Source organism: Lissotriton helveticus, chromosome 3_1, assembly GCF_964261635.1.
Source record: "Lissotriton helveticus chromosome 3_1, aLisHel1.1, whole genome shotgun sequence".
Lineage (NCBI taxonomy): Eukaryota > Metazoa > Chordata > Amphibia > Caudata > Salamandridae > Lissotriton > Lissotriton helveticus.
Window position 1 is genome coordinate 1937127641 of NC_136061.1, and position 26035 is coordinate 1937153675.

The 26035-nt window shown below is 45.8% G+C and overlaps 1 protein-coding gene across 2 annotated transcripts in view; it reads right to left on the reverse strand.

Moving 5' to 3' along the window:
• PAQR5 (progestin and adipoQ receptor family member 5) overlaps positions 1-25255 on the reverse strand; it is a 53930-nt gene extending 28675 nt beyond the window's left edge. Inside the window, exons 1-5 of one of the 2 annotated variants that reach the window (XM_078683002.1) lie at positions 25145-25255; positions 24424-24825; positions 19975-20102; positions 18702-18907; positions 13374-13500 (exon numbers count right to left, since the gene is read on the reverse strand). In XM_078683002.1, the coding sequence (XP_078539128.1) occupies positions 13374-13500; positions 18702-18907; positions 19975-20102; positions 24424-24474 (512 nt within the window). In that variant the 5' untranslated portion in view covers positions 24475-24825; positions 25145-25255. Of the gene's footprint in view, positions 1-13373; positions 13501-18701; positions 18908-19974; positions 20103-24423; positions 24826-25144 lie in introns of those variants that run through there. The other variant, XM_078683001.1, reaches the window with a different exon arrangement.
• Positions 25256-26035: the final 780 nt, after the last annotated feature.

Below are 26035 nucleotides of genomic sequence, written 5' to 3' on the forward strand. Positions count from 1 at the left end.
GGCACTATTGCCAGCATTAATATAGAAAATAGTTTGTCAATGTCAATTGCCTCTCCATGGGAATACATGCCAGCTATAGCTGCAGTGGCCCTGGCGCAAAGGTAATATTAATAGTAATAAGTCTCCCCTATACGCCATGACATAGCACTCAATTATCCAGCTTTATATATATTTTGGAAATTCAACCATTTTTCTCTAGACATCAGGTTATTACTTCTAAAAAGACACACATTTTCATCTCAAAAACGTGCTTTTCATTTTTGACATGCACATATTAATTCAATCAAGCATAAGCGTTTAATTTTGTAGACTGGGCTGCACACAGGAGAGATACTTTCAGGTAGCTGGGGAGCTCTCAGTAGCTCACGAGCTAATCGTTGGAGAAACCTGAACTGGATTAATGATTCCCCAAAGCTCAGTAGACCTGTACATGAGGTAAACTTCACGAAAAATATAATTTGGACTGGATCTGGCCATTCCTTGAATCTGCACGGCATCATGATATTTTGAGTGCCGATGGTGCATGAAACGTCTAAAGATGGAGTCTGCTGAACCATAGCAGACTCTGAAATAACCCAAAGAGGAAACTGTCATAGATCCTAGAGTGTTTGAGACCCACAAATGTAATGTTTTTTTTATGGTTACAATTTTCCTTGTCTTAAGAGGGGAGGGAGTTTGGTTTCCAGGTTATGTGTCTTGGACTGGAGTGTGATGGTGCTGAATGTGTGATGAGTGGGAGATGTCAGGGATGGAATGGAGAAGGTTGCATCAGAAGCTCTTATCCGGTCTTACAGTGGATGTGGCAGTAGAGATGAAGGTAGAAGAGAAAGAAAGAAGTGTGAGTGAAAGACCGACTTGGGCAAATAAACGTTCATACACGCCCTCTTACTGGATGTGTGGCTTAAACATTATGGGACTATGCCAGTAGGGCAACTGGTCAACTCTGCTGTGAACTTGGTGCTATATTATCTTATTAGTAATTGTAAGGCACACACCCACACATTGGAAAAACTTTTAGCACAGAGGACCCTCTGAATAGTGTGGTGTGATTGTCTTGGTGGTGGATCAAGGTTTGACTGAGGGAATCTGATATGTCATGGGTGAATGAAAATACTCGTTATGTGTGGTTGGGTCGCTTGGGGTGATATGAGGTCGTTGTTATGGGAATGTGTTGTGGGGGACGCTCTGGTTGTCTGCTGAGGTATCTGGGTAACTTGGGGTTTGGGAAGTGTGTGCCCAACTGATCCTTGGGTCTAGTGCACTGTATGAGATGGACAGAACACTTACCAGTGTTGAATAGGAATGTGCCCAGTGACACAAGATCATCTCAGTGATGTGATGCTTGGGCTAAACAGCTAAGTTAGGACTTGGCCCGATGCATGATAATGCAGATGCGTATTCCCCCTTCACACCTTGTGTCCAGTCATTGGGAATGAAACTGCACCAGTTCAATAATGTTTGTATTCCAGCAACTTGCTGATCTCTTCTACCACCGACTGTACATCTGTGGCCTCTCCCCTGCGACTCAGTGGTGCAAGTTTAACAGTGTCAATTTTAAGTGACATGCAGATGTTTTTAATCTTGTCTATGATTTTGAAATTTATAGGCGTTTCCCAATAGAACAATGAATGACTGCTCGGCTAGACGACTAATGGGTTGATCCTGAAGAGGCAGTCCTATTGCTTTACACTTCAGAATATCCATTTCAGCTAAACCAACTAAATCTAGAAGTAAAAGTTCATGCCATGAAAATAGGATGTTTCTAATACCAAAAACATGCTTGGCTGACGCATCAGCACCAACACTACTTGCAAATCAACAGCACAATTGATGCTCACACACACGCCACTGCATTTTAAGGAATTATGCTATGTTTTTCCCTTCTGTTACTTCAAAGGCTCTTCTTGCAATGTCATCTGCCTACCATATATTCAATGAAAATCCAACATAGGTCCTGGAAGGCCGCATTCATGCCAGATTTTCAGGACCTTCACATAAGTTAAATTTAAACACAAATATTTTAAAAAAAAATATTACCACTTGTTAACGTTTTTTGCCTCGATCTACTTCAGTACTAGATGCTGGAACTTGCACCCTGGTGTTGTACTTACTACAGCTAGAATGTCAAGTAGTAGTGCTAGTTTCTCAGCTATTCATTTAATCACGGAGATTGAGATGCCTCACTATATGATAGACAAGAGCGTGGAGTCTTAATTGGGCAACTCTCAATGAGCCACCAATTTGCTAATTTCAGTAATTAATATATCCATTGACTTCTCAGGTAGCAGATAGTTTGCGTCTGTCAGGCAAACGATATATATACATTCAACCCATCCTCTGAAGATGTAGGCTTTTAATTCTGAGAATGTGTCCAAATGACAAAATAATAACCCACTGAAATGTCTAGGGGTCTCAGTGTAACTGGGGATGGTGCCTGTTTTTCAGTAATTTGCATACTTTCTCATAGTCTCCCCATCTCCCAATGGGCTGCCTGTTACATGTATTCAAAGGCAGAGATCAGAGGTAGATAGATACACCTTTGCTTTCTAAACATGTTCTGGAGCATCAGCTTGGCCCTACCTATTCTTAACGACAAGAAAAGGCTGCAGACCTTCATCAATATAGTGTTTTTTCACTGGAGTGGGGTGGGGGAGGGTGTCTGGGGGGCTGGCGGGGCCAGTGCCCTACCTGTAAATGTCCTTTGTGCCCCCCTACTGGCGATAGCTACGGCAGCAAAAAAAGACACCCCATTCTTAGTCTGAGAACAGAGATGTCATTCCTGTTTACATCTCAGGTTGTACCTGCTCTTGCTTCTACTGGGAATAGTTACATTTTCCAAGATGGTACGTTTCTATAGCTTATTCATGCAAAGTATTACTCATGTATAGTGTGCGAATATGCCTCCTTTTCCCGCTTTCCCTCACCCCGCATGTTGTTACGAGGCGGTCGTTACAATGATCACGGTCGTTACAACGATCGCGTTGTAACAACGCAATACCATTACCTCGCAGGCCGTTACTACGACTTCCGGAGGGGGCGCTGGATATTGGAATAGTATAATTTACTATTCCAACTCCACGTTGTGACAACATGCGGGATGACGGATGCCGGGTGACTGATGTTTACCATAGTGTGCAGTATGAAAACAGTCATTTCTATGTAGCTGTGTGAGTAAGTGTTTATAAAGAGCCACAATTGAGGGCTGAAGAGTTCCCATCAGAGGGTCATATAGGAGTTCAGAATACATATTTGCAAGACCTGACAGCCTTGCAGTGGTCTCCCGTCGCCCCAACTTTTTGCATGCCTCTGCCACTTGTCTGGCTTCGTTCTTGCTGGTATGCGGACTCTGTGAACTTTAGCACTGCTAACCAGTGTTTGGACTCTCTCCCCTAAACATGGTAACATTGGTTCATCCCCAATTGGCATATTTCATTTACTTATACGTCCCTAGTAAAGTAGTACTCCCTATACTCCCTTGTGGAGAAAGTGTGGCTCACTGGTTAGAGGCGGCAGACCCGTAAGCAGAGAACGGCCCGGGACCAGGGTTCGATTCCCGACGCGGCAGGGTCAGCGGACTCCATAATTCTCGCCTCGGTGCCTACTCTAGTCAGAAACCACACTCGGCAACTCTGGGCATCAGCTTGCCTCATCTTCACAACGGCCCCCCCAGACCACCGGGGATGCTTGGTCGCACCTTAGAGATACCCATCAGGGACCATCTCTCAGGGTGAGCCAGGACGGGTTCCCCAGCGGTCGAAGCGTGGAGATACTCCTCCGGGAGTCGATTCCTAGCGCTATATAAAACCCACAATTATACCGAGGGCCTGTATAAAAAATGCTGCTAGTGGGCCCGTAGCACTGCTTGTGTCACCCACTTAAGTAGCCCTTGCACCATATGTGAGGCCTACCATTGCTGAGTCTGTGTGTGCATTTTTAAACTGCCATTTCGGCCTTGCAAAATAGACCTTTTGCCAGGCCCAACCCTTCCTTTTTCATACATATAAGTCACCCCTAAGGTAGGCCCTGGACAACCCCTATGGTAGGGTGCAATGTATTCCAAAGGCAGGACATGTACTTTTAAGTTTTACATGTCCTGGAAAAACTCCCAAAGTCGGTTTTCACTACTGCAAGGCCTCTCTCTCCCATAAGATAACATTAGTATTACCTCATTACATTTTATAAGTGTAATTTCCAACTGAAAAAAGATAAACACTCCAAGTGTGGTGTCTCTTGAATCCCAATTTAAAATCCTAACTTATGGTTAAGTTGATTTTTACATTACACTTCTGAAAATGCCACTTTTAGAACGTTGAAACCAACAAAGGCTTGGGTCTGGTTGCTACCTGGCCTAGACCACTCTAACTGGATAAACAACAGAATTGGCCAGGTACATACATTCAAAATATTCACATTAACACCACACCTGGCCAATAATCCTAAGTGGGCAACGTTTTTTTTCAAAAGTTTCTTTACTTATTTACATATTTATTCAATTCAAAAAATGTGCGAGAAAGAGACACTGTTGTCAAAAACAATAAACACCATCAACACATGTTACAAACAATAAACACGTGAATACATGAAATACATTCATATGACCATCCAATGCAAACGTAATGAAAAAACATTCATATAGACACCATATATAAACACAAGAGGGGGGGGGGGAACGATGCCTCCAACTATTACATTTGTGGGGCACCAGTCCTAGTATCATATATACAGAGAAGCGGCCAATTGATACTTTTCAGAGGCCTGCCTGTCAACTACACTGGAAAACAGTTCCTTTATCAGGGTCGCATTTGCAAGAAAAAATTTAGACTTTATTTCTGCAACACCCATTACAATTCTTATTCCTGCGTAGAGTCAACGCGTTTCAAACCCTTACAACATTCAGGGGTTCTCCTCAGTACAGGGACTGGAGGTGGCCTATAACAATAAAACATGTTGTAAGTGGGGATTGTGCTGTTCGCTCATATGTATACTCCGACTCCACCTTAACCCAAAGAAACCTGTAAATCTTTGTTTCTTCCTTTCTGTACTGATGTATCCTCTTCACAGAGGGGGCAGGTAACCCTATAACTGAATGTAGAGTAACAAGTCATCAGACTTTTGACTTTCATGACTTCGGATTTAAAACACTCCTTTAAATACTGGCATGTATGTACCTCTGGTTTTGGCTTTGAGGTGGGGGCCCTTCTCCCATTAGTGAATCGCATTAGTTTTGCGGACGATGGAGCTGCGCTGTAAAATGACAATGGACAAATGAATAGCGGTCATTGGCATGTGCACGCACCATGGGCATCAAATTCCAATGTACCTTTTGACTCCTCGTGTCGCCAAGTTCAAAGGGCAGAGTGCGGCATTTATAGCTCCAATTGCGGATGTACGGCGAATTTCATTAATTGTTCTGGAACTGTAAGAAAGTAGGACTGGATGTTACTCACGATTTTTCTTTTAAACAGTGCAGCCTGCAGCTCACTAGATTCAATGTACAGGGGGACTTACTGAGGGGCAACCGTGCTTACTTTCACTTCCGTATTCTCTTTCTGGCAGCAACGCACATCACGTGGTTCTACGTGTGCGTCAATGTCTGTGTTTTAAAGGGGCGATGATGAATTTGCCGGCACGGCGATATGGAGGATCTTGGTATTTGAAGTGCAGGTCTCTGGATGTCATTAAAGTGGGACCTAGCACTTGTCAGCAGTTCTTTTCAATCGCCTATACAATTCAATAATGGTGATCACAGCCACTGGTGTGGCAGATATTGTGCATTAGCGTCAACTGATTGGTAAAAACGATATGTCATACGTAGCCATAAGAGCACAGAGACTACAGAGTGCAAATGTGCTCAGGTGCAGGCATCCAATCATCACAAAGGTAGAGCCTGGCATTTCTCAGCAATTGTGTTCAGTCGCATCTTATTTGGTAGTGATACCAACCGCCACCACGGCAGCGATTGTGAGCAAGCGTCAACTGATACATATACAGGATGAATCCCACGTAGTCATAAGGAAACACGGAAATGGCACAGAGGCTGCAGAGTGCAAAATGCTAATGCACTGGCCTGCTATCGTAGACTGCTCAGTTCAGATAACTCGTTCAATCCAGTCATTGCTGTATTGAATTTCATGATCAAGAAAGCTTCTTTCTAGGCCAGCAATACATCGGGGTCTCCCCCTCCACCAATGGAAACTTTGATCGCCGCTAGAATAGTCCACGTAAAGTCATTTGGGCTGTGATTCATCTGTAGGAAGTGGGATACCAACGGAGCCGTTAGGACTTTATTCTTGAACGATGTTGAATGATACGTTGGTGCACTTCCTGCGTAGTTTTGCCAATATACATTTTCTGGCATGGACAGAAAATAGCAGATGGCATATTTGGACTTACAGTTGGTGAATTGGTCGTGTCGCCAGAACTTTTTACCATCTGAAAAGAGTGAACCCTCAATTGTGACGTTACATACTGAATAAGTTCCACATTTGTGGTGTCCTTTGACTGGACTGAGCCCGAACAAGGTGCTTTGGTTGTCTTTTTTCGGGACTGGTCGTGTAGAAGTAATCAATTGGCCTAGATTTCGGTTTTTCTTTAAGGCGAAAAGTGGTTGTCCTATACTCGGCAGAGCATCTTCCACCAGGTGCCAATGGTTCCGTATGATTTTGTGGACAGGATGTGTGTGGGGTCCAAAAGTTGAAACACACACCATTCGTTCTGTTTGGGGTTTGTGGTTCTTCTGTAATAGATGTTCCCTTGGGGTCCATCGTGCTCTTTTCCTAGAGTGCTTAACCAGCTTGCGTGGATATCCTCTATCCTGTAGTTTCTGTCCCAAAGCTTCACTGTGTGTCTCAATGTCTTCTAGCCTGGAGCAATTCCGTCTCACCCTTAGGAATTGTCCGTAGGGGAGATTGTTTTTTTAATTCCTTGGGTGGTAGCTCCGAAAGTGTAGTGCATTATTCTGGTCTGTCTTTTTGAGGTACAAAGAGGACATCAGGGGAGTCAAGCTATCCTGGCTGAAGACGGCTGATAGCCAGAAACCGGTCCTAGGATGCTTGATTCCGGTCCAGGAAAGAAATGGCTTGGCAGTTCGGGATGGACTGTTCTCATGAGGCACAGGGTCAAGGCTGATTTGCATATGGCCATGTCTGAACTGGGGTGGTGTGGAGTGCAAAAAAACGATGAATTTAGGCCCAGATCTCTGTACTGTGGGGAATGTATGACATTGTTCTGCATTCTGTCCATCAATTGTTGTTTTTGCATTTGTCACCCTGAGTGGGATGGGTATGCTCAGACGGGAGTCCCATGCTCTCCACACCACTGGAGTCAAGCTATCCTGGCTGAAGACGGCTGATAGCCAGAAACCGGTCCTAGGATGCTTGATTCTGGTCCATGAAAGACATGGCTTGGCAGTTCGGGCTGGACTGTTGCCATGTGGCACAGGGTCAGGGCTGATTTGCATATGGCCATGTCTGAACTGGGGTGGCGTGGAGTGCAAAAAAACGATGGATTTAGGCCCAGATCTCTGCACTGGGGTGAATGTATAACATTTTTCTGCATTCTGTCCATCAATTGTTGTTTTTGCATTACTTGAAAGGTAAAGCACGGGTGCCGCGATTGCTGCAAAATTAAAGAAATAGATTTTTTTTCGGTTGCTTTACTTTTGTAGCAACCTGGGCACCCGCGCTTTACCTTTAACATGGTTAAAGTAAAGCGCAGGTGCCGCCATTGTAGAAAAGTAAACAAATAGGACTAAAAAGAGTGGCGTGCATGCTTGTCTAGCATAGGGTTGGCACAGAAGAGATACTCTTCCATTACTCCACATCACTAAGGAGGCCTTTTCTTTTATAAACCATTGTTTTGAGGTGTGTTAGCCCAGCTGGATCAGTTGAAATGAACCAGGAATACAGGTCGCAGAATGCAATAGGTTAAAAACGCAGGATTCATCTCTGGCTCCCTGGCGACATGTACTCATCTCTTAACCTTAGCTCTCTTAACTGTAGCTCACTGAGATTACAAAAGCGTTTGCGCTCAGCAAACGTGTGAGCTGTTACTGGAACACACCGACGTCGGCCCTGCAGAGCCCTCCCTCCCCACCCCTCTCAAAGAGAAGCCCCAAGCACACAATACATGTGGTATCCTCCTTGGCTTTCCCTGGATAATGTTCAGCTCAGCCTGACACAGGGTCCTGAGCTCTAAGGCCGCTGTGTCGCCATTAAGGCTATACCAGATGTAAACACCCAGTGCAGTTTTGCGAGAAACCGCTGTGGTAAATTAAAAGTCCAGAGAGGGACCGGTACTTTCAGTTTCAATTTGAATATTACTTGATCATCCAGAAAGTTGATTTCCAACATCAAGAAAGCATTTCCTGTGCCATCGAGGCAGTACTGCTTAACGTCACTTCCTTTAAATACCAACATTATAAACTCTAACCAATTAATTAATTACCATTTTACATTCTGCCTCTTTTTTTTTTTTTTTTTTTAACTTCTCCTTTTCCCACAGAACACCTGGGCAGGAGAGAGAAATATAGGACCGTGACAAAGAGGACTGTGTGATAGCTGCCTAGTTTTCAGATTGAATTTTCTTGCTTGCACTGAGGAAGTGCGGCTCATCGGCACCAGACTGCCCTTGGATTTAAATTTACCTGCTTTTGTAGATCAGGGACTCCCATCACCAGCCTTATAAAACCGTAACCCTCACAACAGTTAACTTTTCCTAACCCCTTATTACCTATCCGGGCTGCAGACATTTATAGCAGCTGCACTGAAAAATAAGCATTTGCAATGCAATTGTTCTCGCATTTACAAGAGTTTGAGCTATTTGCATTGTAAATGACAATGCTTTTTATCAGTTTGGAAAACCTGCAGGCAGTGCGCAAACAAGCACTTTGTACTTATAGTCCTTGCTTAAGAGAAGCAGGACTGACAGTAACCGCGCTCGTTATACTGAAAGCCTTGCTTCTTGTCCTCAAGGGCTATAAGTACAAAGTGTTGGTTTACACATCCCTTGCAGGTTTTCAAAACACATAAATAAAAGGCAGTCATTTACAATGCCAATAGCTCAAACTCCTGCAAATGCGAGACATACTGCATTGCAAATGCTTGTTTCTATACTTAGTGATCAATGTCTGTAAAATACAGATATGATTTGTGGCTCTCTTTTAAGCAAATAACTGCTGGTTGAGGGGGAAATATAGTGTTCTCTAGTTCAGCCAGCAGAAACGTTTTCTTTTGCAACTGTTAAGACGTACCCATTTCTGTTTTTAGGTTCAGAACATCCCAATCTTTATGCATTATTGGGACCAGTCTTCCCTCTGATATGTGTCTGGGAAGTACAGATTTCACATGACAGGAGTAATTATTTTCCCAAACATTATCATTTATTACTTTTAAGAGGATTTAATTTCTTTGGTATATTTCCCTGATCATGTGCGAGACATTAATAAAGAATATTTTGGAAGTCTTCCCTCAGACCTCATAATAATCTTGAGATGCAAGTTTGGGTTTCTAATTTCTTTAAATGTCTCCTTCTCTACGGCGATCAATGTTTTCGGCTAGGATTTATTATTTTTATTTATTAGGAATATTTGTGTAGTGCAAACCTATTCACATGGGCAACGGAGTTCTTCATGTAACACGGAAAATAACATGGTGCGCTGTCCAAGGGATAGAGTAGGAACAACTATAACTAACAGCAAACAAAAGATACAGGAGAAATAGCAAGGTAGAGACTATCATATGTAATACTGCAGATAGGATTTGAAGAGCCATGCAGGTGTTTTCCCTTTCTGGTAGTTACATATCATGTACCGGAACACACTACAAATGCAGAAACCAACTGAGATTTTTTTTGTTCCCACTGTTTTTAGTTTGATGAATTTCAAAACTCTACTTTGATTTTAACTCTTCTCTTTTAATACATGTATCTACTTTAATGTGATGCTTTGTTCTTTGATGAGGAGGTATCTATAGAGATTAGTGGCTACAAAGATAAGCATCTGAAGTGCATCTGGTTGGTTTTATGCATGTTGCAGCTTGGCGAAAGGGCTCATTGAGGGAGGTAGTTGTCATGCTAGTTAGCTTCTCTGAGTCAAAAGTAGACATTTGCTCTCCTGATGGTTGTACATTTTCCTGGGTTGGCCGTTGTGGACGATCTGAGAGCAAACAGAGGGTGGGAATTGGTAGTGGTAGCCCATAAAAAAGGCCATCCTGTGAATGATGCCACAAGAGGCCTCAGAGCCCAAGCAGTCATCATAAAACAGAGCAACATTCTAGAAAGACTATTGTTGGTGATTGTTAGAGCTGCAGCACTGGGTAAAATGAGCTGGTTCTCTCAACGCTGAATGGCCGCTTTAATGTGTAAATTAAATCAATCATTGAAATAAAAGGGGAGCGAAAGGCAAAAGCAGGTCTGAAGTATACCCTACTACCTTGTATATCCAAATGCAAAATACTACAAACTAAAAGAAACTCACAAAATAAAGTAAACGTATGTTTGATTATTTTAAAAATCGTACATAAAATACACAAATCATTGTAATACAATTTACAGTAGTAAAATTAAAATCTCATTTGTTCATTAAAATGTTAAATTGCAAACAGTCTTTAGCGTAAGATTCATTACCCGGTTCATATTTGCTCGACAGCAAGGATGAAGGAGGCCATGGGCATTACCGTGATTGAGGATGTCCCTTGCTCCCTAGATCTAAATTCTGGTGAGAAAAATCAGTGTATTTATGGCCGATTCTTCTTTGGGGTGGTTAACAATGGTGGTTCTTATGGCCGGGCCCAATACGTCGTTTCGATTGGTATCACCTGCCACTGATGCCTTAGTAAGTGGTGTTACGCAAGGTGTTACTCACCACTAGGAGATTCTCCAGTGACATCATTATTTGTTCTTTGATTTTGTTTGGCAGCAGCATTCAGAAGGACCTCACTAGTATCAAATGATACAGGTCCCCTTGTGAGATCAGATATGAAGAAAGATTGATTACAAAGGTGGTGGCGAGGGGCCATGTCACGGTTGCTTGTAAAATTTGTTGAAGGTGGCCTCTGAGGAGCTATTGCTGTATCAGTTATTCAGTCACTAACTGTAGCTGAGTAAAGTGTGTCACCCTTTAATTGGAGAAAACAGCCCTTCCAGATGTCTACTGATTACAGAGGTGTAAGGTGCTGCATGTCATGCCTTCCAAATTGGGCGGTTGGGGTTCCTCGCGATTTAGCAGACAGGTTAGAACCAGAAGAAGGGGAATAATTTCAAGTGTTAAAACTACATAAGTTCTCAGGCAGGTTTTATTTTTAAACAATTGGGTATACCAGCTGTTTTTAAATAGTTGCTAGCTCACTATGGGTTTATCAAAGTACGACTGTTTGTTCCCTTTGAGCTTTTGCTTGCTTTTTTAGCTTTCTCTTTAGAAAAATTTGCTCTGGGGTTGTGGTGATTAGAGATAAAGTTGGCTATCGAAGATGAGACTGGATTTTTGTCAATGCCTTTAACAGAAAAAGTGACTGAAGATTCCAGATGGTCCTGAAGCAAATTATTTTTTGATGCTAAAGTTTGTACAATGTAATCACCAGGAGCCTATCCCTATGCGTGTTAAAGGTTTTCCAGTAACTTGGCTAAGGCCATTTTGTAAGAGTGCCCTTCAGGCCTGCCAGGCTTAACAAATTAGACTAAAAACAGAAGGTCACTTTAAGAGGGGCATGGGCCTGCGAGGATTGCAGTTGGAAGAAATATAGTACAACCAACAGGAGCATAGAAGATAATAAATGCACTAGAAACTTTAAATGACAAAAGCAAAGATTTCAAGAGACATATCTCCTTCCTAGAGACCTTGCCACTACTACCGTTGCCATGACAGTAGTTTTAGGCTGTAGATGTAGCCTATGTGAGAGCTCTAAATAGAAAGAGCCTTAACCTTTGGTATGTCCTTTAGGTTTCTCAGGTGTCCTTTTTGACCTCTACTTCCTGGAAACGAGCATAGTGCTTGATGTTATGTGCCAGATTTGGCAGAAAACTACTGGCTAAGAGAGCAAAGTCTGACAAGGCAGGGGCAAAACAGCAAGAACAGTCCAGTTAAAACCAGCAAAAGCCAGTTAAAACCAGACAAACTGCCTGTCTGGCTCCCACGCTCCTTAGGGTGCTGAAAGTGCTCTGTGGTACACTCTGCCCTCTCTGGCTGCCGACAAAAAAACAAAATCTAGCTTTGCCCCTATCTGTGCAGTCATCTCCATTCTAGATAATTGGAAAGAAGACAGTCGCAGGTAGCATTGTTGCAGTGTGGTCAGGGTCAACGTAAATGGTGTGCACAGGAGGCAGGTCAATTGCAATAGTGTTTTTTTTACTTTGGTCCACGAGTAAGCAGCACCTTTCGTAAGCGTGGTGAGAAATGCGGATATTTGCACCTCACTTGAAGTGTCAACATAGCGGTGTGCCTTCGACGAACTTCCTGGCTTGCAAGATTACAAAACCATCACAGCAATTCCTACTTTTTAGAAGCTCGTGTGTATGCTTCTGTGCTAATGGGAAAGGGGACATGCCCTGAATTACAGTATAATTCATCTATTTTTGGGGTGTTATTTTAGGAGTCTCAGCCACATGACAACCCTTTGGAGCATCAAGTGTTGTAAAGGCAATTGTCCATACTCTGCCCATAAAAGATCCTGCAGAAATGGGGTCTAAAATGGACACCAGCTCCTTCTAATAGTTTATATTGTTATAAAACTCCTCACTGATCTCCAATATACTTAAAAATGACTGGTACCAGATCCCAGTTAAGTACAACAAAACAAAATTAACCATTAATACATTGCAAAGTAAAAAGCGAAATGTCCATTAGCCCATACACAATAAGTGTTATCATCTAACTCTATAGTGTAGATTCCATCAAACTCAAAAGGATGAAGGCTGAGTGGGATTTCGAGGAGGCGGCGTTAGAGCACTGTGCCGGTTTAGAATCCTAAGATTATCCTACATGCCTTAACCAGGCTGGAGTGCTGGCCCGGAGTAAGTACAGTGTCAGGTTTAAATTTCTGAAAGATGATTAGTACAGACTTGAGCCTCTGCAAGGCCGGTTGGCTTTGAGAGATTCAGTTGCACACCCAGTTGCTGTGCCTCATGACACGAGATGATCGGGGCAATCAGTAACGCTGTGTTACATAGTTTGCAAAGCACAGAATTCACTAATCTCTTGGATCTTGGTACTCTAGGCTTTCTTGGGTATACTGAGGTCTGCAGCTGGAGCAGGAGGCGCTCTGTGGGAAGCTGGGCATTCAGCCTTCCTCTTTCCAGAGTTTCTGCGTTTGATGGGATTTTTAGGGCACGATTTTCCAGGTCATGGACCGTGAACCGATCTAGATGTTCTAAACTCTTACCTGGAATAGCAGGAAATTCCGGTGCACACAACACAGTTTGCCACAGCCAAGGGTACGTAGTACTGATGGTAGCTGCTGTTCAGCCATCGGTCTGGAAATACATAGGCAGAGTAGGCAATGGCTGAGCCTGTGGATGAAATAATGTCATGATGAAGCAGGCGAGTCCCAAAAATACATGCCCACCCACAAGCAGAAAAAAAATCCCCCCTTGCCCCCTACTCACACCACCCCCTAGAATCCATGTGTCTCCTGCTCACAATCCAGTTGCTCCCAGACAGACAGATTAACCGCTAGAAGATTCCAGTCAACTGCGCAAAATTAAATTGAAACCAGAAACATGCCAGCCACACAAGGGACATCAGTCCGCCTCCCCAAAACATCCTGAAGCATCTAGTCAGCTTCTGGGCTAAACTCTGTTGTATCTGTGCCTCCCTCCAATAGCATCTCCTGCCTTCAACATCTACCTCTTTCATCTCATCAGATGTCACCCCTGGTGAGGTTGGAATTACTTTAGACTCCCCAGCAGACCCATATGTTGAGGAGTATAGGCTTCCTCGCTAGTATGATATGCAACTACGAGGTTATTTAGATTATCCAGAATTTCCAGGCGCACTACCAAAGTATCCGTAGAGTCAATAAGAAATTTATATCAGAGTGGTGGTATAGGCAATGAGGCGAACGGTAAATCCTCACAACCGTTCAGAAATGGACCAAGGATTGGCCCATATGAAACATGCAAAAAACAACAATGCCCCTGCACTATACAAAAGAATATGTGATCAACCGGTTCTTAGTTTGGTGAGTGAAACAAACATTAGAGCACCATCAAAAGTCACAATTAGTAGACACTTTCAACATCAAGTGATCAAAGTTGGACAAAATAGAGGTGTCAATGCGTTCCGTTGTTGGTGTGATAATTCGGTTTATTGTTCCTACATAAGGGCCAACACGTGTTTCATCGCAGGGAAACAGACTGGACCGTCCATGGAAAACGGCGCCGGGAATCACAAGAGGGAGTGCTGCAAAGAGGAGGTGTACCCGCCTTGCCTCTTTTGATAGCAGTGTTGCGACTACTGTGCAAACTGCTTTCTTCTCTCCTCCCGGTATTAACTACACCTTATCTAAAACGAGACTCATCAGGTCTCATGAAGTTTCTGCAATACTTATAGTGCTGGAAAAAGTCAGGAAACGTGACTACATAACACGGCTAAACCGATGTGTTTATGCCCCTCACCCATGAGGCCCTGAAGATTCGCAGTCTGTTTCCCTGCGATGAAACACGTGTTGGCCCTTATGTAGGAACAATAAACCGAATTATCACACCAACAACGGAACGCATTGACACCTCTATTTTGTCCAACTTTGATCACTTGATGTTGAAAGTGTCTACTAATTGTGACTTTTGATGGTGCTCTAATGTTTGTTTCACTCACCAAACTAAGAACCGGTTGATCACATATTCTTTTGTATAGTGCAGGGGCATTGTTGTTTTTTTCCTCGCTAGTATGTTGCACGTGGGCTGTTCGAGCCTACGTTATGACAGCATCCAGAATCCCCAACGCAATGAGGTTGTTGCCAAGAAGACGAAACAGAGTTTAACACCCACTCACACAAACTCAATTTTGTCACTCCCCTTTGAGGTGCTGCATGGAAGGATAATCTTCCAGACCAGTCATTAAAGGTCATCTGACAGAACCTACATTGCTCTTTCCAAAATCTTGTGTGGCTAGATCGCCTGTGCCTGATCGCCTATTAAGAGATCAGTTCAGGGTCTCCTGCAAGTCAGTACCCCTCTTGCCATCCATGCATGCCTTGTCTGGTACTGTTGGTTGCATTTCGGGACACCACGGCAGCCTCAGACATGCCATCGGATTGCGGTCTGATGTCACAGGACAGTTATTTGTACACCTTTGACCACATTCCAAATTGTCACACAGTTATTTGTCCGGAGGTAAATCCCTTACTGTACCTCACTATTTTTACCATAGACGATATTATTGCGCAATCCCATGTTTCCTATTTTAGAATCAATGATAATGTGCATAATCGGAGATACCACCTAATGTTCACACTGTACCGCCTTGAAACCAGTTTTCCAAGCACACATTTTGCCAGATGTAACTTGGTGAATTTTAAAGGTGAAAACATAATGTGTATGCACAATTACCGCACCCTTAGTATTCACAAATCAGTTCAAACTTTAATTTACCGACCAGCTCTGAATGAGGCCCTAGATTTATTCCAGGGCACGTAGAAAACTCCCCATGTGTCTTGTCTGCACAATCTTATCAGCCACCTTGTTACTCCGTGTTATCCTCTCTGGGCCCTGCAAGATTCCCATCCCCTGGCTTGAAGCCACTACTCACAGGTTTCTCTCTGGCCTTGGTCCCCAGTATACTGGAAGTCCTAGGAATACTGTTAAGAATGGCTCTGATTTATGTGCTTGTTCTCTGTGCTGCCTCTATTGGGTGAATGTGTTGGCTTCTCACGGCTTCCATACCAACGCTATTGGCTTGGGTCTGCCTCATGGGTATTGTTATTAGGAAGATAATGATGTAATTCCACCAGACAAGGGCCCAGAAGGCGCTCAACTAAAAGCAGATTGAACAGTCCACCAAATCTTCAGTTATTAGTAGTGATATGCATCCATTAGTCCCAAGATTTACATGCTTTTTCCAGACTACGGGACTGAACAGGAGTTTGGATAAGACCGAAATCAGTGCAGCCCGATTTGAATTTTTCTTTCTCTGGTGCCACAATCTCTGCCATGCCGTTGAGAAGCAAACAGCTGATTAAGCCAGCTGCTTTTACCACTTCCCTGGTAAACCTTTACATGCCAACCCTTACGTTGACAGCAAAACCAACGTATCCTTGCCCACACAGTACATTTGCACTAGGTCTTTGGGGTGATAAACTGTGAGGATGCATACAATTAGGGGAGTAGTCACAGCTGCAGGAACCCTGGAGCAGGGGCAGCGTTCAAGATGTTGTGGTATTATTATGCCTGGGCAGGAGGAGGACATGGGGGGGGGGGGGGGTCAGCTGATGTTCCATCTGACCACCTTCACCTGCCTCTGCATCATTTAAAGAACAGGGGACAGGCTGAGTTCATAATGGCGAAGACACCAGCAGCAGCTTCACCTTGAGGAAAACCTTCTCCACGGACCAGATGCTACTGAAAATGGCACCCAAGAGGGATCTTCTTCAATGTCGCCCAAACTGATGTGGCATGGCGAACAAAAAAATGATGGCTTTTGATGCTACCCCGTCCGAGTGCCAGTGTTTAGTCAAATTGCAAGCATTCCTCCCATCATCTTTTGTGTGAGATCCGCAATGCTGCTATGCAATGGAAAGTCTGCCGTAATTTACCATTTTCTGCCCTAACGATACAGCAAAAGAATTATACATATCAGGATTTATAGATGGCGTACATTTTTTTTTTTTTACTTGGAGTTTAGACCCCAACAGCCTATAGGATTATCTGCCTTTACTACAAAAGCAGTACTGTGGACAGGCAGCCAACGTGTGAGACTCTTTATAATAAAGTTTTCTATTTCTTGAATATAGGCACTAGCTTTCTCCATGTGCATCTGCTTCATTTCAACTTGTCACACTGAATAACATGCTTTTCCTCAGCCAACTTCTCTTGCCCCACTCCTCTCTCTGTGTTATCTGTCAAGCTGCAGTGTCCGAGGACAAGTAGATCACAGCACTGGGGCCGGCTGACTAGCTAAAGCCTCAGGTGTACCAGGGGAGGGTCTCTTCCAGGAAGGTTTGCCCCCTTTCTTTACAGTCTGACACTCGAACTGGTACGTTAACACTGCCGATGCGAGATGCCTAGCTCTGCACCCCTCCTTCAGTGACTACCTTCACAACCTCATCAATTTCCACAATATTATCCATTTGTAATTCTCAAAGAAGAAACAGATTAACTTTCCTGAACTACATTAACGTTTTCCTCGGGTCTAAAAACTGGGATTCGCATTGCCGTGAATGAGACGTATTTTGTCCTAGGTTGACCTGTCTACTATTACTGTGAGTTTGTAGTGTCTGCCTGGATTCTCGAATAGTAGAGATGGATGCCAGTGACTGCTTGTCTCCCGAAGAGTGAACTCCCGCCTTTGATTGTCTCTGTTGTGGCTAGGTTGGGTTGGTTCCTCCCCTGTGGTTCAATGAGGTTTGTGGCACTCCTCAGATCATAGAAAAGCTTCCTTTGTTTCTGTTCTCCTGTGACGTTCGCAGACAGCATGCCTCAGGAAGAGGTTGGTATGAACTGTCTGGCTCTGAAACAGAATTAGCACCCGGCTTCATATGAAAAGGTTTCTGCAGTCTCAGGAGGGGGAAAAGTCTGCAACTCCAGCTTTCACCCTTAAATGCTTGTGCCGAGATTGTCAAAGGAAGCAAAGTTCCCATTTAGTGCTGAATCACAGTCCAGCTGCCCCAAAACAATATATACACAGCTCCTTGGCCCACTACAACAGAAAGCCTATGAGCTCAACCTTGACCAACGTGACCAATGCCCCTCAGGGTGCGGAATTGCATATACTGTCTCCCTAAATTGAGGTGTTAAACCCCCAGCCTGCATAATTTTAATTCCACCTCATGCCTCTTTAATCCACAACCCACACTTCCTGCTTCTTTATCTCACTCCTGTGGGTTATTTTTCAAGCCAGCTTTCTCTCTTGGTCACTTTTTTCCATCTTTCTCTTCCTCCTTCTTTCCCTCTTTTGTGTTTTTCTCTTACACAAAAAGGAGTGCCATGGGAACCACCGGCACAAATGAAGCATTGCAACCATGCATCATAGGGACACAGCGCCCAGGCCATCAACCATGTTCCATTCAGTCACGTACCACTTGATCACCATGCTCGAGCCTCAAAGATGCCATGATATATTGAAAACGGAGAACCCTGGTGCACACACTTAGCTTCTGTCTCCCTTCCCTATGTACAGCACATTAAACCCTAGACTGCGATATGCCTTAATAATGATGTCACACAAGGAGAGCATCGCTAGCTCATCCTCCATCTTCTGCAAGGTTTGTTTACTGCCAGTGCTTGCCTTGTTATAAGTTAAACAAATTACTGATTACAGACCACATGAGGAGTATCGACATACCTAGACTGTACAGGTGGCCAAAACCTAACCAGGCCTTACAAGTGCCCAACAATTTGCTAGGTGGGCTTGTCTAGACTGCAGAAGCAGCATTCTCTTACCACCCCTTGCTTAGCCGGCCCATCCCTTTCTTACCCAGATTTCCCAGGCCCTTACTTTCCACAGGCAGTATGTGCCCTTTCCTACTCAGACAGGATATATGGCTCAGACTTACCCAGGCTGTACAAACTCAATGCGCCATAGTCAAAGAAGAAACAGATATGCCGTGCCCGCACAGACATAACGCTGAAGGTGTGAGCACAGGTCGAGGCGAAGGGGTAGAGGCAGCAAGACACCATGTAGAGCACCAAGGGCCAGGCATAGCGGTCCGTCCAGACGTCCAGCGTGTAGAGCAAGGCCAACAACTTCCATAGGAAGTACCTAAGAGCAGATAAGGCTATGAAGTGCATATCTAAACACTACCATACAATATAATTCAAGCTGAGCCAAACCCAACAACTTCAACAGTGAGTACCCACAGGGCAGACAAAAAGACCTTAGAGCAAAGGAGTACTTGCTGAGCAGTCAAGGAAAGGCTGCCTTTACATGGGGGTGCAACAAACAGACAATTGGTCTCAGAGGGGATAGAGCATTTAGGGAGGAGGTCCTGAAGTGAATGGGGACCTGAGAGGATAAGAACATCTTTGGTTTAAGCCCAGGAATATCTGGGATCTCTAGGGATGGGTACTGAAATAGTAGGGCCTTTGACGATAGGCTTCTGAGCGAGTGGGCTCTGAAGGTATAGAACCATAATGAGGTGAAGACCATGAGAAGATGTGGACCTCTGGGATTGAGGTCACCAGGGGATAAACCCCACTGACAATGAAGGTCCGATATGAGGCATAGGGATGGGACCCCGAAATAATCCTGTGCTGTGGGACGAGGGCCTGAGGAGTTGGAGTCCCATCTTTTTCCTAGGGCTGTGTGATCCCTCCCTGCTTGTGATGTATGTTGAGTCAAAGCGCCAGGATACCCTCTGGGTGACAGCATGCGCTATATGAGTATGTTTCCAGGATACCCTCTGGGTGACAGCATGCGCTATATGAGTATGTTTTACATTACATTACATTAAGGGGGAAGAGCTCATGAGAGTACTCTTTGGATGAAGCTTTGGGATGACAGGGACATTTGGGAATAAAGTACTGAAATGTGAGAGGGCCCTTGGGATACCTAATTCTGGGGTTGTAGTCCAAAAATATGTCTGGCACCCTTGGAATGGAACCCGGAAATTATTGGACTATAGGAGGTGGTGGCAGAGGAGATAGTTCCATTAGGGGAATACCTATGAGATCAGAATAACAAATGACAGCTCTCTCGTGAAGGAGCCTTGGTATGCCGAGGCCTTGGAGGATGACTCAAAGATGCCTCACAGGTGCTGGCAATCTTGCAGAAACCTTCATTTCTGAGTCTGCAGGTAAACCTATGATCAGTTAAAGCAGATTCCTCACCAGGTGGGCAGAAAATGTGTCCAGATGTTCAAGGTTTCATTGGTCATGTGAAAGACACTGATGATGCAGTCAGTAGCAGAAGATCTAGGGTGACGGTAGCCGAAGAGGATGCTGTCCTCGTGGAATACCTGCAAGGAATAGAAGGCAGTGGTCAGTGGTGAGCCAAATGGGTTAGACAACTTCGCCCTGAACCTGATCAACCTAGCAGGTCTCCTGCATGTCCACCCCCCCAAAGCTCCAGTTTAACTGTTGATATTGGAAAGCTAGTGGGGCTACATGATGGATCCCCTGGTGGAGTAGCGAATTGTTCTGCCCAGGGAGGCTAACTGTGCTCTTGCAAGTTCAACAAAGCTAGGTGGGATTCAGGGCAGTTTCTTTCATCCCAGAAGAGGATTAATTAATTGTTTAACAGTGGAAGGGCTGTGCTACACTGCCATGTATAGTCTGTATATGTAATATCCGAGGCTATACCTTTGCTCAGTATTTATTCTAATAGGTTGAGTATCCAGCCATTGCAACACCTTATGTTGTACTTTCTATTCTTTAGACCAATAAAATGTGTTAAAAAAAAAAAAAAAAAAAAAAAGAGAGGCAGCTCCTCGGTTTGAGCAGAGGAGCATCGCCCTACTGGCCTGAGCTGAAAAATAAAATGGTAATAACGTTTATTACCATTTTATTTTTCAGCAACCGATCCGTCCTGACCCGAGTGACAGGACAGGGAAGGGACAGTGCTGCTGAGTGTCAGCAGGGAGCTGTGCGCTTGAAAATGCGCATGTCTCTTGGGCCGGCCTTCTTGTGATGGCCAGCCAGACATGCGGATTTTAAACTTCTCTAACCCAACTGTCCTAGACAGCTCGGTTTGAGAAAGATCAGGCCTCCAGTGCTCTAGAGAGCGCTGAGTGAGACCACTCCAACCAATCTTGGCGCTGATCTCATGCGGATGACAGCAGCATCAGGATTGGTTAAGGGATTTCCCTGGGTCCCACGGAAGAAAGACGACTGGAGGAGGAGGTCTTTGCATCGCGCCTCAAGGTAAATGTTTTATTTTTATGCATGCTCTCCCTCCGCCTCACCACCCTTGATGCAATCCAAAACTATGCAGCTTTAGACTGTGAGCTGCTCTCCATTGGTACTGTGTGTGACAACTCCCTGTAACAGTTTACACTGAACTCCAATTATCCAGCCAGCTATATCTGCCTGGCTGTGCCCACGAGAACCGGTAAGTGCCGGCTCCTCTGCTAATGGGGAGGAGAGTCGCCCCACTCCTCTTAGAGTAGTGAAAAGGGGAAAAATAAAATAAGGTTATCATTTTTTTTCCGCTACTACAGGGCTGGGTTAGGGCAGGTGGGGCAAAGGGCCCAGGGGGAGGAATGGTTTTCCTACACTTCAGTGCGCATGACTGCTTGGCCGGCTGTCTTGGCCTGACTAAACAACCATGCGCACTTTGCATATTCTCCACCAGGCTGTGCATAACAGCCTGGTGGAGAATATGCACAGGCTACCTGTCCCCATCTAAGCATTGCAGCTCAGGTCAGCCTCTGTGCCCGGGTGCTTCCTGCAGCTTCTTCTGGACTAAAGTATGGAAGAGAAGCGAAGCAGAGACAGAGGAGAAGTGGCGGAAAATGTAAGTATGTTTTTTTATTTTAGATTTTTCAACTCCCTCCTGTTACCCTATCAGCCACCACTGACACAGGATAAACATAGGAGGGGGCTCAGCCTATAATCAGACACACAGAAGGTGGCAGGAGGAATGCTTGCAATAAGTCTAACCACTGACAATCGCTTGGGCAGCTTTCCAGCACATTGGTATTTTGCCCATCATGTCACCTCAGATGAGATCCAGCCTTATGCTCATCAGTCTTGGTTCTGTTCCAATAGGAACAGTCATGCCTGAAGTGCCAGGCCAGGGGTTAGACTTATTGCAAGCATCCTCCCATCATCCTTTGTGTTTTAAATGTTACGCCCTAAGTGGACAACAGAATGTCCAAACGTGGGTCCCTTGCTCACTGTGCCACTGGGACCAAGCTACAGCCGGCTGAAGAGCCCCAGTCAGGGTGAGAGCGGTCTTGGGTTCCATGTATTCTTGTTCAGAGAGGATCTGCTTGACAGTTCGGGCTGCACTGTTGCTACTAAAGCAGGGTCCAGACTGATTTGCTTATCGTTCGGTTTAATCTGAAGTTGCATGGTGGGCAAAATAAGGATGGGTTGACATGCTACCCCAAGTGATTGCCAGTGGTTAGACTTATTGCAAGCATAGCCCCATCACCTTTTATGTGTTTTATGGGGTGTCCTAAAGCAGGGTTCTAAGTCGTTCGTGGAGGGCCGGATCCGTGTCAGATTTTAAGCATATCCCTTTTAGATAAATGTAGTTATCTTAAAAATCTGGGATGGATACGGCCCTCCAGGACCGACTTTTGAGAGCCCTGTGCCTTAGTCATCCTTTCTAGTGTCTTTGCCGTGAGACTCACTTTTGGGGACTTTAAATGTACTTTAGAAAACATGCTTTGGGTTTCTCTCCTGATCTGAATCCACGTCTGCTTGCTGTGCCCCAAGTTTCCTCCTTGTTTTGCTTGTAGGTTTCTTGGTGCCTGTCCAGCAGGAGGGAGGGTGGATAGCACGGGACGGTGTGCTGTTATTACTAGTTCTCCTGTTGTGGCTTAAGCAGCAGGGCGGAGGCCCTTGTCTCTGTTGTTATGGTTCTTCGGAGCTCTGCTGGCCTGGCCGCCTGTGGTGCGGCTAGGAGCTGGCTCCCGTTATACGCCTTACAGGGATGTGACGGTCTCCGGAGGGACTCACACTGGCACCTGAAGTCCCTCAAAACATACTACAGGGTGAAGCCCACCCCATGAAGGGCAGTCACAGACACTATCTGTGACAGAGTGTTATATGGAGCACCCGTCCACCCAAGGGGGCTTCCGTCACACCCGTCCACCCAAGGGGGCTTCCGTCATCAGCTGCTCCCCCCGGGCCCTCCTGCAGATTGCGGCCAGACCCCCACATCTCACACGGATCCATAGGCCGTGAGAGGGTTCTCCCGGCTCTTCAGAGAAGAGCAGCCAGGGCAGTAGTAGGTCCGCCCCGCAGCAAGACCGCGAGGGTACCGCACCGAGGTCCCTGCAGGCCCCGCAGCGGTGCTAGGGTAGATGCGCAGAGGTGCAGCCGAGTGCCACGGTATCGGTGGGGGCCAGCGGGCACTGCCTGTCACGACGGTCTGTATTCCGAGCCACAGTGGACAGTGAGGCGCAAAGTTTTTGCTGTGCAGTGCAGATCAAACGCACAAGGACGTGCACTGAATATCAATGTGTTCACTGGAGATCGCTGCGCACGCTGCAATGAGTAGAATGAGCAGCAGACACAGCGCAGAGAGAACTGGAGAGTGGAGAGTGCAGAGCGCAGCGACTGATGGAGTGAGAGTTTATTGGCATGATCCAGCCCAGGTGTCACTCTTCCGGAGGATGGCAGGGGTTTAAAAAGGTGTGTCTGATGATCAACTTCACTTGAACCCAGCAGGCAGGGGGCGAGGGACAGTGACCTGTGCCCACTGCATGGCCTGTGTCTTGTGTGCTGGGGGGAGCTGTCTGGGGCAGCAGGGCACTCGCAATAGTACACTTGCTGGAATCTTCCTGACTTCTTTCGCCAGGGGTGTAAATGAGAAAGGTGGTCGCTAGTGTCCCTTTTTATGCTACAATTGCGTTATAGATCCAATTAGTTATCTTAGCATGTCACTTCTAAGCTTCTATTACACTTGACCTATATCACCTCACTACAATACATTTTCTCACAGCAATATTATGGAACACATACTAGTAATGTTTTTATTTTAAACTCGCCGTTTTAATACTTTTATAAAATTGTATATAACTTTTTTGTGTGTACTTACTATATAATGGTGCGTTTCTTGCTTTTAATTTTAAAAACTTTTTTTGTAATTTAAGATGTTCGGTGCTCCCCTCCCCCCGAATCACAGCCTGGGCTGTGAGAGCCACACCAGGCAGGAGGAGACCACTGAACAGTTGAAGGGAGAAGAAGGGGCAGCGAGCGGGAGATTGGACATCTCTAGGGAACAGAAGAAAGTGCATCATTACAGCGAGGCAGGCCGCGCAGCTCAGAGGGACAGGCAGCAAGGGAGAGAGGGGCACAGGAGAAAGAGTAGTAAGGCCACGGCACTCTTAAGGGATCAGGGGAAGCCTGCAGCACGGCGGCCACCGAGCCCCACTTCGCGAGGTCACCACGATTGCAGCCCTTGGCTTCGAGTTCTAAGTCAGTGCTGTCCGGTGAGCCTCCATCGAGGCAACAAACACCCGCGTGACTGCAGCTCCAAGAACTCCGTGGGTGCCAAAAGAAAACAAACAAGGAGCTGAAAAGAGGTGTGCCCAGAGCATAGAGCCCAGTTACTCCACTAGACCCCATGAGGGGCGCAGCCTGGGCGCCGCTCAGTACCCCACTTACCTTGGGCACCTGCTGAATGCCGAGCAGCTTGGGCAACTTCCAGGTCAGCATGGCGAGGATGAGGCAGGTCCCTTTAGAATCTGCTTTTAAACTCCGGGCCTCCTCCGCGGGGCGCCTCGCCCCCTTCTTTCTCCGCGCCCTCCGAGGCTCCTCAGACCCACCCGGCAGCACAGCGGACTGCTGGAGTCCGTCCGTCCGGGCTGGCTGCAGCCCAAGAGCACACCGTGCTGGGTCGAGCCGGAGCGCCGCACATGCGTCGTCCCTATAGCAACCGCCTTAATCAAGGGAAGGGCCGCAGGTAACCGGTTCAGTCAACTCCGCCGACCAACTTTGGCAAAGTGTGCGCCCCAGGCGTGCAGGGGCCCATGTTCAACAGGTCCTTCCGTCGGGGCGGTCAGACTCCTGAGGAGAAGAAAAAAAGACACAGCCCGAGAGGAGGCACCGTTAAAGGTTGGTAGCAAGACACAAAGCTCACCACAAGAGAATACAATGTAGGAAGACATGAGAAGAGTAAAGACAACAGACTACGCGGGGCTCCGAAGGAATAACATTCATCATCACACCCACTGCCAGGTAAAACAAGCAGTGGCATAGCAAAGATACCCAGGGCCATAATCCAAAAAAGCAAAATCCTCCCCCATCCGGGGTGAGGCACTGAATTGCAGCCATAACCCTGGGCAAAACAAGACATGCCTGCGTCTTAACAATACTGAGAACGGACCACAAGCAAGAACTGGCCGCGTTCCTGATTTGGAGAAAATTCCCACGTGAGATGGAGTTCTCTAACGCAGAGGGAATTCCAGGGGTGCATCTGGCAACATCCATGCTAAAACCGAGTGCACGCGCAATCTCGCCCACTCATACATCCCACAAACACACGCCCACTCACCCACACAGCCACTCACCCAAACACATGCTCAGTTGCTCATACTTGCAGGGTCACTCAATCAAGTGTACGCGCTCAGGTGTAGTCTAGAGAGGTTTGGGACGCCAACATTCATGACAATAAAGCCTTAAGGTAGGTTGTTGAACCATGGACTACTTGTTACCGCCGTATTTCGCACACGTGCACGCGTCCCCATGGCTTGCCAATAAACATTTTTTTAGGCCGGTCACACCCGTGCGGCAGCATTCCTCGCTGTGCGTAATCGGTAGGGCTGCATTCCCCGGTGTTTCGATGAGAGCTCCCAGAGCCGCCACCCGACTCCTGGTCTGGGCCTACAAAGTTCAGACCGACATTAATGGCGCGAGAATCCTCTCCGTTTAAAGAGAGAAGCCTGGCGGGTCCTCTGTTTCTGCTAGGGTCTTCCTCTGAGCACACGAGTGCATTGTGGGGCTTGTAGGCTGAGCTTGCTTCAATTAAAACAAGTTGTCTAGCACATCCAATAATGATTTGTAAAAAGTCAACAACGAGGTACACAGTGTTCACTAGAGATGGAGAAATCTTGCAGCACACTTCTGGTGAAAGTTAGATCACGTCCTGGGCAGGCAGTGCTGCTTGATAAAAGGCAGGCAGTGATCCCCGTGTGCCGATGGTTGCACTTATTTTTGGGGGCGGTATTTACTTTTCATTATCAGACTTCGACCCCGAGAGAAAAAGGCAGAGAGAAGA